This window comes from Scatophagus argus, chromosome 24 (genome assembly GCF_020382885.2).
Source record: "Scatophagus argus isolate fScaArg1 chromosome 24, fScaArg1.pri, whole genome shotgun sequence".
Classification (NCBI taxonomy): domain Eukaryota; kingdom Metazoa; phylum Chordata; class Actinopteri; family Scatophagidae; genus Scatophagus; species Scatophagus argus.
Genome location: NC_058516.1, coordinates 4,368,547 through 4,383,098, shown reverse-complemented (window position 1 = coordinate 4,383,098; position 14,552 = coordinate 4,368,547). Strand labels below are relative to the sequence as shown.

At 41.3% G+C, this 14,552-nt stretch overlaps 1 protein-coding gene across 8 annotated transcripts; it reads left to right on the top strand.

The window, feature by feature from the left end:
• The first annotated feature begins 1,966 nt into the window (after nt 1-1,966).
• On the top strand, nt 1,967-13,486 carry cfap221 (cilia and flagella associated protein 221). 8 transcript variants are annotated; one of them, XM_046382714.1, is made up of 24 exons: nt 1,967-2,101; nt 2,740-2,907; nt 3,206-3,306; nt 3,922-4,008; nt 4,125-4,220; nt 4,509-4,609; nt 4,772-4,875; nt 5,277-5,436; nt 6,502-6,634; nt 7,179-7,305; nt 7,514-7,625; nt 8,292-8,379; nt 8,517-8,606; nt 8,864-8,959; nt 9,267-9,363; nt 9,464-9,555; nt 9,894-9,974; nt 10,806-10,913; nt 11,060-11,224; nt 11,320-11,405; nt 11,491-11,560; nt 11,704-11,804; nt 12,848-12,940; nt 13,033-13,486. In XM_046382714.1, exons 2-24 carry the CDS (start codon nt 2,778-2,780, stop codon nt 13,238-13,240), a joined length of 2,526 nt encoding a protein of 841 aa, XP_046238670.1. In that variant the 5' UTR covers nt 1,967-2,101; nt 2,740-2,777; the 3' UTR covers nt 13,241-13,486. The 8 variants fall into 8 exon arrangements, with proteins under 8 accessions (XP_046238670.1, XP_046238673.1, XP_046238674.1 ...); XM_046382717.1 differs by having other exon boundaries at nt 2,003-2,159; nt 9,470-9,555; XM_046382715.1 differs by having other exon boundaries at nt 2,004-2,159; nt 2,762-2,907.
• Nucleotides 13,487-14,552: the final 1,066 nt, after the last annotated feature.

Sequence of the window (14,552 nt, the reverse complement as noted above, 5' to 3'; positions counted from 1 at the left end):
GAATAGTGTGATGTTGAGTATTTGTAGTGCATTCTTATCTGACTTCACAATTAATTAATTTGTCAGTTTTTGCATGGTAGTAATGCAAACAAACATATTTCAATTAAATTCAGAGATTCAGAGATGACAGATTGTGTAAATTACAGGCTTTTATGTTTGATTTGACAACATTGTTATATGATATAAATCATCAGTTGTAAAACAGCACAGTCCAGTGTTTTAGCAAAGCTTGAAAGAAAAGTGGGACGTAAAAGCTGTCACAGGATAGAGATTAATAGTTTTGAAATGACAGTAAATCCATCCATCCATCCCCCTATTTTTATATATAGTCACATTTGTAGGTTTATGACAGTCAGATGAAGTACAGAGATGAGATGTAGTGAAATTGAGAGCTTGTCAAAAGTGTTTAAGTCATAAATTATGAAAGCACTTCTGTAAAATATCAAAGATATCACTGTAATATCAAATACCATTTTAACATTTTAAATCTTATGCGTAGTAATGTTTTGCTACAGAGTGTGTGTGATGTCACCAACAAGAACGCCAGAAACTCATTCCAGGCTGAATACACAGTAAGTCAACCCAGACACACACACACATGTATACACTGCCCTCACTCGGTGGAGGTGGGGAGTGGTGGTGTTTAGACCGTCAAGGAAGGAGAAATTTTCAGAAGAGACCCGGACCAGATCCAGCGAGCGGGCAACAGAACCAGACACAGCAGCCCCCCAGTGAACACAGGCAGAGCCACTGCCAGGATCCAGGTGAAGGTGCTGTCCTTTATTCTGTCACTATTGCTGCCCAGCAACAGATGAATAAAACTGAGTGAAAAAAAATCCTCCTTTTAGGTGAAAAAAGAACTTTTAACTAACCAAGTGATTTGCTATGAGCCATAGCTGCGTGTGTTAGTGTGTGTCATAGATGTTGTGTTATGGATTATCCCTGCAGTAATGCAGAGGTAAACAATTTTGTTTGTGGAGTATGGCAACAACATGGACTCCATTTCATATTGTTAGCAAAATAAAATTTGATAAAATTTAATTCCACGTACACTTAATTCAGTGTTGGTTGTTTTAGACTGGAGGAGGGTTAACTCTTTTTGTCTAAATCTGAAAAGTGAAAAAAAGATTTTTTTTACAAAAAGGCCTGTCCTGAGACTCTTGACAGCACTGGGCAGTGTGTGAAATTCTGATATTAGACTAGACACTAATAATAACTAGTAGTGGTTGTGATTTGTGATTACGATAACATTGTAACATGCAAATGTGGAAATGAAAGTCTGTCTCATATGTTTCATATTTGGGCAACACATTTGGCCCTCCCATGACGCACTGAGCTCTTTCTTCCTCTCCCTCTTCTTCTGCACACATTTATGTCCCATTAATGCATATCACTAATCCAACTTCTTCCCTGGAGTCTTTGTGCTTCATTATCATTATCACTATCTACAATTCCAATATTTCTGTATTATTACTGCTGCTATGCGTCTCTGCTTGTGTGCTCCTTCTCTCACGCCCCACCTCCCTCTCCGTCTCTATCTGTCTATCTGTTGGGTTCTCTGTATTACAACTTAATTAAAGAGTTTGGTCTAGACCTGCTCTAATTGGAAAGTGTCATGGGATACCTTCTGTTATGAATTGGCGCTATATAAATAAATTAAATTGAATTGAACATAATGAAATGGAAACTTCTTGTCGTGACTTTCAAAATAATGTCAGAACTACACGAAAATTCTCCGCATTATTGTGAAAACTGTAATTATATCCAGTTAAAGTAAAAGAGTGTATAACAATATCAAATTACAGGATATATTTTCATTGTATATGTTCAAACAAATAATAACAAGCCACGCAATAAACAATATTTGTAGTTTAAGTTTTTATTTTGAAGGTGGCACGGGTGGCTTCTGGTCTTATTTGGGTGATTTGACGCAATTTAGTGACGCAATTTAGTGACGCAGGAAGCAAGCAAATGGTATTCGCTCACAGCAGGTTGGCCCCGCCTCTCGGAACACTAGCGTCACTATAGCAACGGCAGTGTTTGAAAGTGGGTCCTTGGCATCAACGAGAGAAAGTGTCCAAACAAAATGCTCTGCAAATAGGTGAAATATGGCCGTTTTATCTGAGCAATTAAAGGCAACACCATTGTCTAAACCATAAGTAAGTAAGTTTGGAACATCTATGATTGGAAAGGTTTTAAATGAGGAGATGCTAAGACTAAAATATAAAGTTAACGCTAGTAAAATTTAAGCTAGCAGCTCGTGTTCGAATTATTTGCTAATATTAGCCTACTTGCTAACGTTTGTTGAGCGTCTAGTAATTAGTGTTCCCCAGAAGTGAATATGTAGTCACTTTCTAATGTAAACAGCTGTCTACGTCTTTTTATGAAATCATTTCAAAAGGTGACGCTGAAATCGGATGGTTTCACCAAAATATGTGACTGAACACAAACATAGTACTCATTCTTTTTTAGACTAGTTGATATGCAAACAGCAGACATATTGCAACCGTGGAGGGAATGTGATACTCCTACTCTATACAGCATCTTCATTATTGCAGTATGACAGTACATTTATAAAAACCTTTAACTATCCCAGTGAAGTCACTGAATTAACCCTACACATGAAAACAGTCTGCTGCACCTCCATGTTTTTCCTTTTGTGCTCAGATTATAAATTCACAGACTTACCAGCCTAATATTTCCCAACATGCCTCTCTCTCCTTCACTGTCCTCCTGCAGCTTTCTGTCTTTTCTCTCATAGCTGACCTTTTGCCAGGATGGAGGTGGCCCTCTCCGGCCCGCAGATTCCCTCCGAGCCTCTGCGGAGGGGAACTCCTCTGCCTCTGGGCCAGCTGGTAGAGGAGACGAGGAACAGAGCCAACATTCCCAATCATCTACTGCAATCAAGTATGTATTAAGCATGACCTCTGAAACCCTTTGAGCGTTAATATCATTTTCATACTGCCAACAGCAACAGACAATGTGTACACTGTAGCAACCAGTTTATGTAGTGAAGGCAGAAGAGCCCATTGCCTTAGTTGTGTTACAATGATGAGAAGAGTGGGGTTTACATTGCTATTTATTTTCGGTTGTTTGAATCATATGAGTGGAAAACCTCTTTATTGAAAAGCCTGCATGCAAACAGTTCTCTGTTATGCAAAAAGTTTATGCAATTTCAGTAATTGTTATTTTTTTCCCCTTCTAGAAATCTATGCCAAACTGAAAAGTAACAGCCTGATCCAAGCAGAGCCACCAGTGCTTCACTTCAGTGGGTTTGAGCTGGAGAAGGATTACATAAAGATCCTGGTGAGGAAGCCAAAGCTTCTGAATTCTTGGACTGTTTATTTTCCACAGTCCCGTTAACAGGATGCAATGAACAATGATAATGTATTGATTGTTGGGTTTTTGTTAAAAATTAAATTTTTATACAAGTAAGTGAAAGGTAAGTAAATAAGAACAACAAAAAACAGACAATGGGTGCAGAGACAAGGGGCGCAGCCTCCACAGTTTGACAGGCCTGCCCCAACATTGCTCTTTGTAGACAAACTTAACTATTGTACATTTTTATTTTTGGAATAAGCTTACATTAGCTTACCTTAAGCACAGAGGTGAAATTTCTAATCCAGTGTTTCTCGAAGAAGGAATTTCCTTGTGTAGTAAAGGTGAGCCAGTAAACTTTAGGCAGCCACCAAAAGCAGATCAATTTAATAAAAACATGGCAGTAAAGTGTTAAAATAGCCAAAATAAAATCCTATCCCTAAACAATTTCCTCTCATTTGGTTTTCATCAAGGATAAATCTGATTTCATTAAACAGCCATTGATGGAGTAGACTGGATATAAGAGCATGGAAATGGTTTTCTCAAGTGTGCATGCTTGGATGGAAATGAATTATTCTTTCCTCTCCTCTTCCTCTCCCTCAGAAACTAATCAACATCTCATCTGAAGTCATGAATATTCACATCATTCCCACCCAAACGAAGCACTTCCAAACATCTTATGACAAAAAGGTATGTTTTTGTTTTCCATGACAAATTGCTGATCTGAATATAATATTATGACTCCACTTGTCCGTTAGTGCAATCAGTGTGGTTTCTGAAGATCCAACCGTGTGTTTTCTCTGAAGTACCGACTCATTCCGGGCCTCGCCTACACGCTGAAGGTCAGATTCCGTCCTGACGAGTGGCGTTACTTCTACGACTGCATTCGGGTTCACTGCAAGGTTAGGATGCAACAGCCGCGTTCACTCTACTTCTGTTTGACTTGGAGTCATCTGCGATGTTATCCATCAATGGAAAGACCCAGCTAATGCTAGCTCAAGTAACATGCAGTCATACAGTCTGACAAACAGTTGGACGACAAAGAGAGACCATTTCTAGCTGCTTTAATGTATCCCTTTTGATGATACATTCCTATTTTTACCTCTCTATTTTTTCTCTTTCACCCTCTCCATATGTTCTCCCTTGTGTTTTCTCTCTGCCTTGTTCCTTCATCCTAACTCCACTCTCAGGGGGAAGAGAATCTGCTCGTTCCAGTTCATGCTTACCCTGTCATCGATGACTTGCACATCCCTTCTCGCATCGACCTATCGGCTGTAGCACTCGGACAAAGGTACAGCACACGCGTGCGTTGGGATCCTCAGCGGACTGTGTTTTGACTTCCTGTCTGCATGTTTCTTTGTATTCTTCCATACAACCAAACATGCTTATTTTCACCTACTGGTATCAAATCCTAAACATAAATCATCTCATCTGTCTCTCCATCTGTCGCTAGTGTTCGCCATGTTATTCCTCTGAGGTGCAGCTGCCCCACTGACTTTGAGTTTGAGGTGAACGTTATTCAGCCCCACGAGGCCTTCTCCATTCATCCCCTCACAGGTAACCCTGAATTAAATCTGCAGAAAATTGTCTTCAATTAAAACTTGTTAAATTACTTAATTTCAGATGGGTTTATTTTTACACTTTTACTAATACCACTGCATGACAGAAACCCGATGTTTCGCCAATTTATTTATTACAGTACTTGTAGCTAACTGCGAGCATTGTCGTAGAGCACCGGATAAACAGTCATGCATTCAATTGCTTTTAACTATTTTAACTGTTTATCCATAGTTAACAGTTTCTGTTGTTTGTCCCGCACATTTATCCCATTAACTGGAGCATGTTCTGCTTGCTTTGCTGACTGCTCTTCACACAGTCTCATTGGCAGCACATTGCTGACGGTATCTTTAGTCAGTTGAAGCCGTGTATTACTGCATCCATCCCTCTTGCTCTTCCAGGTGTGATACCAGCCAGTGGTGAAGTGAACATCGTTGTGACCTTTAGTCCTTTCCAGTATGAGACTTCTCAGGTCACCATCCAGTTGATCATCTCGCAGTTCAACACCAAACCCTACCTCTGCACCATCACTGGGAGCTGCTTACCTCACCTGGCCCTCAAGTAAGCAGAGCAGTTAATTGTTTAGTTGAAAACTCCGTTCAACACTAAAAGCTGCCAAAAAGATAATGTGATTTTATTGACACATTCACTTACTTTTAAAACTTTAATGCCAACAATGTATAAAATGTGTAATGGTTTTTGGGACTTATGTCTAGATTCACCATGGGCATTAAAGGTGCACAGGTGAGACAGGTACCATTATCTCCGCTTTCACTATGTTGCCAGGAGCCAGCAGTAATTATGTCTTGGAGGGGGGTGGTGTTATGTTTTCTACTGTACTGTAACACACCTCGTTCTTTTGCGCTCGCTATATGTTCAGCTGTACAATGAGACAAGTGTATTTGGCAGTACATCACAAGCCAAAGCTCCACCACATGTTAATGTTACATAATAATGTTAAAATATTTCAGGTTGGGCCTTTAATAAAGTTCTGCCTTAGTTTGTCTTCATGAGAGGACTTATTGCTTTCTAATAAAGATAACTCTTCTCTGGTTTTGTGCTTAAACTAACTACCAGACTTAGTAGTTTATGTGAGGACAAAAAAAAGAAGACGGCCTTGTGTGATGGTTCTGTTCTCATGAGAAAGAGGTCGCCATCCATCACACAGCAGTAGCTTCAGCCACTGCACTGTCTCGGCGTTATCTCGGCCCAAAGTTGACAATTCATGAATTCATAGCTTGGTAGTATCAAGATGGATGTGCCTTAAAATAAACAGATTGTAGTATCTTGAAGGACTCTGTGTTTTTTCCACCAAGCTAATTACTCTAACTCTACTCTAATCTAATATTGCAATAAATCCATAAATTCACCTTGTAAATCTTGGTGACATCTTTTAATGTGACACCCTTATTGACGCAGTGTCAGTGAAGTGTTGAGTCCACTTTGTGGTCATCAATGCCCCCGGTGAGCCATGCTGTTTCTCTAAGAGATAAAATAAGATAAGAACTTTATTGACCCTGCAGGAAATTATTGAAATTGTTCTACCAGTATTGACTGGGCAATCTCAAATGTCAAAATTCTGTCATGAGTAAAACAATGTTATATGTTTATTTTTCTGCATGATAGTGAACTGGGAAGAAAGTGGGGTCATGTCGTCACTGCAGTGCCTGCAGAAAACAAAAGACCTTCACCTGCCACCCAAGTGCCATCTCGAAATAAAGCCAAACACAGGACGACCAAGGAGGCTGACAAATCGAAGGTAGTGTTAGATTTTTCTCTCATTTACTAATATGTAAAGTTAAAAGTTTGGTCATGATTTTCTCTCTTCGGAAAGTGTCATGAGAGAACTTTTGTTGCGATTTGGCGCTATTTCAGCTGAACTGAAAAGCAGTGAAATAATAGTTGGTGGGTGGTTTACGAAGAGGGTTACTGAATTCATTAGGAGAAGCTCTCACTCCTTCATGGCAAATGGAAACATCTTTATATGAATACATCTTTATATCAACAAGATATTAGTCTGTTTCAGTGTTGTTGTTAAAGGAGACAAAGGAGGAAAGAACACGATTTTCTTTGCACAGCCCCCTCCCACTCTTTTATGAAAGATGGTTCATTTCGGAATATTTTTAATTTAGTTTCCACCCTTTTTTTTTTTTTTTTTTTTTTTGCTTGTTTCTTTTATTTAAGGAAGACATCTCTTGTCAACGTTACAACCGTTCTTTAGTGCTTTCTTTTGTAATGCTGATGAATTTGTGCAGTGGTATGTGTTATCATTCATTCCTTGCCGTTATTCACCTGTCCTCCAGACGTTGAGAGATCAGGCTAGTTTTCAGCCTGGACCGAAGCCTCTAGCGGATGCCTGTACCACTGCAGGGGTGGCAAAGATACTGATCCAAGGCAGCGATAAAATCAGCTCCAAAGACCTGAGGGAAGGTAGATACAACACAACAGTTGAGGAGTTTTTATGGCATACATGCCACTACCTCAGAGCCTGTTTTATAAATCAACCACATTGGGGTATTAGGCTCCTGTTACGTTCTCCTCTTGCACAGCATCTTTTGGAACTTGTTGCTATGAATTAAGTGCGTTTTGTTTAAGGTATGTTTCCTGTCATTTTCTGCCGGTGTCCCCTCCATGTCAGCCATGTCCTGTGGCAGTATGGTTGGTCTACAAAACAGGCGGATGAAGGAGGCACTCTTCACAAAAAAGGTTCAGCAAAATGTTAAGGAGGAGCAAGCCAACCAGGTCAGATGGTAAGTCAAGCTAAAATACCAAATTTCAATTCAAAAACCTATGAATGCTTGCATGGTTCCATTTGTATTTCTTGTACTTATTATTGTCAATTATATTTTCATTATCATCAAGATATACAATGATAAACACATCACAAAACATCACAAAAAAATCATTTTATTTCCTTGCACCGTGCATTCACAGTCAGCATACAAGCGTTTGTCTTATCAGATATCAGCCTGGGATACCTGGTCCACACATTCACACCATTTGGCCAATCAAATCATATATATAATAGTTGGTGTGAAGTTGGTGACTGAGAGATCACGTAGCACAATGGCTGAGGAAGTGAAAAGAGCTAATAATGTCACTTCAGTGTTTGTTTATCACAAGTCGCACTGTTGTCGCAATACTAAGCAATGTTACTGGAGAAAGCAGTTTTTCCACTCGTCATACAGGTGCAGTCCATACACTGGAACTTAAAATAGACATTTAAATAATGAAGCACATCACATTTGAGTAAAGTGCTTACAGGGACAAGAAATACTATGGTACACTACTATATATTGTACCATGTTTGAGTTTGGTTATGTAATGGTATATAGTCTTATATTTGTTATTGTGTATTTTATGCTTTTTTCATCAAAACGACAATTTAATTAAAACAAAAAATAAATTTCATTCAGGCAGGTTCACCTCGGTAAGGACCCCGTGTCCGAGCACACCAGGAGGCTGGTGGCGGAGGAGAGAGAGATTGCACTACATGAATACATGGTAAGACTTCTCACTCAGCGTGGGCACGGAGCGGAAGCGCACTCACCAGTATTCTTACTTTTGCAGAATTGTTTAATGTAGAGGAAGTCTGGTTTTCAAAGTCTGACACTCTACTGTGCTTCCTAATTTTGCTGTAGGTAAAAACGGGAGATGCAAGTCAAAAGGAAGACTTTGCTGCCGGAAAACCTACTCTTTCCTGGAGTCGAGTGCTTTGTGAAGCAGGAAAGGTGAACCTATACTGTTGGAGATGCCTCTAAAAAAAAAACAAAAAACTTGCTCTCAGCGGTCTGGGATTAAACCACATAGCTCTCCTGCAATGTCATTCCGTCTAGCATTCACTTTAACTACCATCGTATGTTTTGCCATTTAAATACTCCAATTTGAAAACTCCTCAAGTTTCAATTCACATTCCTTTCCGCACGCACTGAATGTAATGACGCCGGGTGAGTGAAAGGTAGCTATGAATGTCTCTATCATCTTCTAGGCCTGTGAAGGAACCCCTTTCTTCCAGTTTTACTCCAGTTTTCAGTGGGAACTGAGACGAAGAGCCCTGACACTGTTCCAGCAGGCAGCACGCAAGGTACACACATCCAAGTACTGTAAATTTGTACATAAATGCACACACGCATGACAATTTTCTTAGACATACAAATACATATTACGTATTAGTTTGTCCTCGTGTGACAATGTGAGAAACAGAACGGTCAAACATTACTATTACAACATCACTGCGAATACTGTTGTATTATGTACGTCCCTCGGCTCGGCCGGTCGCGATCGGAACGAGCGCAAACTCTTCGTCAGAAGCCTGACACGGGAGCGGAAGAGGCGGATGTGAATGACCGGTATGGAAGCAGTCACAGTCTGTACTCTTATCTCCCTTTCAGGTAGTGATCCGATGTCGCGTGAACCGGAGACTGACCCGTTTGAAGAGACTGTCAGATGGTCCACAGAAGCTAGAGGAGAGAAATGAAATTGCTTCTGGTGATTATGAGTTTTTTAAGAGCACACATGCATGCCATACATGCCTCACTGACCGTACAAATGAACTTTGTTCACGTTTTAATTGGCTCACTTTTGTCAGTTGTAGGGCAGATGACAGGTGATTTGAAGATCTCACCGGATAGACGCTTTCCGTTCGCTTTTCCCACTTTCTCTGCTGAAGTTCATCCTCTGGTGAGTGTGATACATACCTGACAAAAGTGTAAAAATCACAGTTACAGCACACAGCAAGTTGTTATTGTCTGATACATTCAGAAGTCTGTCAACAACCGCTTCTTTGCACACCAGTTTATCTTGTTTTGGGAAACAAAACTATCTAAGCGTGCTCGCTCTTGTCCCGCACATGGAACAACTTTTAATTTTTATTTTGTTTTCATTGGGTTTGTTCAGTGAATAAATAAATGACTAACAATAAAAGAAGAGGCTCCCTGCACTTTGATTAAATCTTTCAGTTTGGCCTCTGTGTTTAGCTGAATAAATAATAATGCCATTTGTCTCCTTGATATTTCTAGGCTCCTGGTAATCTGGTGACAGTAGCTGTGGATCCTATTGATGTGACTGTGACAACACGTATGCCTTTCTTCAAGCTTCAAGTAGGCACTGACTGCATCATGTGGTCATCTGAACATCATTCTTATAAGCGGTGGTGGAAGTAATAAAGTACACAGTTACTATATGGTGACGCACATGTATTTTAACCGAGTATCCATTTTATTCCACTATATACTTCTGTGTCTGTGCTTTTTACTGTTTGAAATTTTTCAGTTTATGTCACCAACTTGTTTATGAGATGTCAGCTGCTCCAATATAGAGACATTTCCCCTCTGAACTTCTTACGTGGTTTAATTAGAATGAGTGTGGTGATTAGAGAAATGCAAATCTGTAAAAGAAAACTTTGGGGGTTGACCCCCAGTTTGGGACCCAGTAAGCCAAATAAATGAACTGCACTGCCTAAAGTAGTTCAATGTTGTGTAACATAACAACATAACAACCTACTAATTTTATGCATAATCATATATCAGTCACAGGGGGCATTTTCTTACAGGAAAAGTGAAATGATCTGAATACTTTCTCCAGCACCGACTAGAAGACAGAATTAACATACAGTGTGACATAATGTGTATACAGTATGGATATATGTATAATGTGTATGAAAGTATGCTTATTTGATCACACTTTCCATCACTTCAACTCTGTGTCGGTCCATCTGAATGGAGGAAAAGAAGACAATATTGTTTTGTCTTAAGGAGACCGAGAAGAAGCCCTGTGGCTTAACACATCCAATAAGCTCGGTTCATACCAAACTGAAATAAGTGAGCCTTGTGGGCGCCTCATCTCTGTTGATGTGCATCATTTCTCCATCCGTTTCTCTGTTCTGATGCTATCGGAGCCTCATCATTTCTTGTGCGGTTTTGCGACCGTAGGTTCCTCAGCACTACAAGCTTATGGGCTACCAACCTGTGTCATCCTGGGAGGCGTTTAGGTCTTACATCCCCGCTTCTCTGGCCAGACCACTTCGCACCGGAGCTCTGGTAACAATGCAGAACCCGGATGAGAGCACGCACAAGTAGCCCACATTAGAGCCAACTACTCACATTCATAGCATACACCAGACATCCATTCTGCTTTACCCCATCATTTTAACATTTCTTTTACTGTGTTGTTCATCACTCTTTAGGATGACCTGGTTCCCGACGAAGACGGAGCCCAATCTGCCACAGGAGGGGAGCCCAAAGCACGGGACAAACTGCAGCAAGACAACGTAGCGGAGGCTGTCAGTCTCACCTTCCGAGCCCCTGACGCTCTGCTGAGACCCGTTCCAGCAAATCCACTCAGAATCTTTGTAAGGCCATTTTTCCTGCAGGAGAAATGACGCATGTCGGTATGAAAGCGTACTTGAGCTGCTTTTGTGTCCGTTTGTCTCATCATATGCTTTAGAACCCAGCTCCGGGCCTGCAGACGTACACACCGACCCCAAAATACCTGGAAAGCGACCTAGAGTTCTACCTCTGCCCTCTGCCCAGGTAACAACCTCAATGAGTCGGCCGTGGACTTGATTTTCCCCTGACCAAAGCCAGATACTGAGGAAGAAGGTGCTTCCTTATGCAGGTATACGATCCCTGAAGGCAGCGCGTGTGGCATGACAACACACACTCAGAAGAAGTTTCTGGACCGCACGGTAACTTCTTCTCAGAAATTTGCAGTCTGTGAGATTCTTTGGAAAGCTGTCAGTTATTACAGTTTTGTAATAACTGAGTGTGATGTTTATGCGCTGCGATTATCATTCTGTTGCCAACTTCTTTTTTTCCTCACCGACCGCAGGAGGTGATCACAGGACTCGTGACATGGAAGAATTTTGATGGGATTACCTCAAAATGTCTGTCCAAGCAGCCTTCTCTTGGCGGTGACTACGCTGTGCGCAGGTAGATCAGAACTAAACTCTATGACCGAGTGCAGCACCGAGCTGTGCTGCTTTCTGACAGTATTTCTCCTCTGATTCACTCAAGAAGACAGTAAGAGTGCCTTCATAATGACAACAGCAACCTAAGAGGTTCCCAAATTCCCATGATGCACCAGTGTGGGACCCAAAAGTGCAAGCACTTGTTTATTGTACTTGTTAAGAAAGTGAAAAGTGGCTTTTGTGTACTTACAATGTCAGTTATCTGTCCAGTCCATGGAAGGATTTGAACTAGTGCTGAGATTATTTTTCTCCTTCAGGTTTTAGAGATGGCCAAAAAATACATAATGACCACATTTCAATAGTTCTGTGTTTTGTTTTGTTTTTTTTTGTTTGTTTGTTTGTTTTTAAAATAAAACTAATTTGAACTAAGGCAGTTCGCTGCACTGATGTAGCTTTGACTATTATACTGTTTTACTATTCATCCACACACTCCACAGAAACGTATCCTCAGAAATTCCTTCTTTGCTGTAGAACTATTATATACCTTAAGTGTATACATTTGGTGCGTGCAGAATCCAAGCCATACGGAGGCAAAGGGCCCTGTGGCTGTCTTCACTTGCGCTGTGAAATAATGATTTATTGAGTTTTTAGCCCAATTGGCCAGTGAATAACTTAGCTGTTGTGTTTGATTTGCTGTTTGGTCTGTTAACGTTGTTATCACTGCAGTTAATCAGTGGTTTACAGCTAGTAGCAACTAAGGAACGACATTAAATGCAATCTAAATGACAGATTTAGACGTACGTGATGCGACCCAGTCCAGCTTATACGCCCCCTTTAATTGCACCGTTTGTCTTGGTACACAGTGTCGTCACTTGTCACTGTTTTAAATCTGTTTTGCCTCTGAGGTGTGTCAGCTTTCACTCTCGGGGGTGTTTTCTGTCTATGAATTGGCAGCCTTTTCCTCTAAGTAAGACAGAGTACTTATATGAGCATTAATATGATTTGGTAATGTGCGGTCAGTCTCCTCAGGGGAAAAAGCAGCGTGTATGTGTGTGTCCTCCATAGGTTTGTCGACTACAGCGCAGATACACTTCCTCTCAGGACGCCTCCTTCTCTCACCGGCCCTCCCGATGACCCGACGCCACCGACGGACCAACCGTGAGCGCGTGCAACACTGACATATGGACGACCTCGTCGGAAGCTTTTCCTGTCAGGTCTCAACTTGTTGCTTTCACCTGTGTGCGTTCGGGGCGTCAGGTGAGAAGGCTCAGGAGTCCTGCTAACACCAGGGACGACCAGAGCTCAGTTCTTGCCTGGGGAAGCCCTGGTCTCCAGTGGCAACCTCACCAGAGGAACGACAGCCAGGCGCATTCACCGATCCGGCTGAAGCGACTCGGAGTCACAGCTGGACACCAGGGTCTACACATAGACACCGGAAATGCACAAGTTAACATTTAGATTTCCACATTTATGTACCCTTCAGTGAGTGTGCATATGTGTGTGTGTGCACGCGCTTCAGCAAAGAATAAAATATAAAATGAAATGTATACACTGGACGTTGCAAACGAGAATTAGTAGGCCTACTAATATAATAACATTGCGACCTCTGTAAGTGGATTTAAAAAAAACTATATTAGACTGTCAGTAGACATGTGAAACCTTTACTGGCTGTAAATAAAACAGAAAAAACAGTTGTGGAAGAGAGCAACGTGTTGTATTTCCTGTTTCTTTATGTCACGTCATGTCATTCGTGTCCTCTTTAATTGCAGCCGCAACCACAGTTGAACGCCCCATCGGGGGAAAAGGATGCGTTTGTCACGGTTTATGGTCATATGAGAATAAGTGTCAGTCCAATATCCCAAACTCATAAGGGAACGGAGAGGACACGGAGATGTTAGAAGGGCTGCACGGAGATTCAATAAGGGAAAGGCTATAAAGTCAGTAATAATGTCATAACCCTCTGTCCTGTCTCTGTGTCCTGTCTCTTACATGTTCCTCCAACATCCAGCAAGCAAACGGGTCTTATTCACGACAGTCTCTGTGTATGTAAAAAAAAAAAAGAAGAAGAAGAAAGAAAAGAGATGCTGGCACTCCCTCTAGTGGTCGAATTCTTGAATAGCTCAATACAAAGCATATGAAAGATGTAACGTCAGTATGAATACACGGCTGTGCTGATATGATATCATATTGGCAGAGAGAAGACCTGCTTTATAAACTGGAGGCACGGAGTTAAAAAAAAATATGTGGTCTGACATAAATTCAAACCTTGACAAATATCTAAGTATTTTTTAACATAAGTTGCAAGTTATGTTGATGAGTTTTAATTGGAGCTGTGAGGAAACAAGTGAAGGTTCACATGTTGATGTGAAATAATGGTATGAAAGCATTAAAGGGTTCCAGTGAGACGAGCAGCTGATGGAGCTGCTGTTCCTCAGGTTGAAGCCTGGAGGTGCTTATCCTCCATGTAATTTGCCGCTGCTCGTAATGGGCCGCATGTGGCCGCTAATGAGGCGGGCCAGTATAAAAGCGGTAGTCCTCCCACCAATTCTCTCTTTGCGCGTCATTTCCGGGTCGGAGGTCGTTTGTCCCGGCAGGTGAGTCCGCGTGCTGCATTGTGTTTTGTTACTGCGCTTAAGACATTGTTCTTGTGTTGTAGGGCGACTGCTTGCGTGCGGCTCCATGGCCCCTGCGCGCACTGCTACGTTTGTTGGCTGCGGTAAGTGTCTTCTGTCTTCTGTCTTTGCAGTACGATCGATGCTATCAGGTGGCT

Coding starts and splice junctions, on each gene's coding strand:
- cfap221 (XM_046382714.1), top strand. CDS start 2,778: ATGGAGGTGGCCCTCTCCGGCCCGCAGATTCCCTCCGAGCCTCTGCGG. Junction 9,364..9,463: donor GAGAAATGAAATTGCTTCTG/GTGATTATGAGT, acceptor CACTTTTGTCAG/TTGTAGGGCAGATGACAGGT. Junction 9,556..9,893: donor CTGCTGAAGTTCATCCTCTG/GTGAGTGTGATA, acceptor TGATATTTCTAG/GCTCCTGGTAATCTGGTGAC.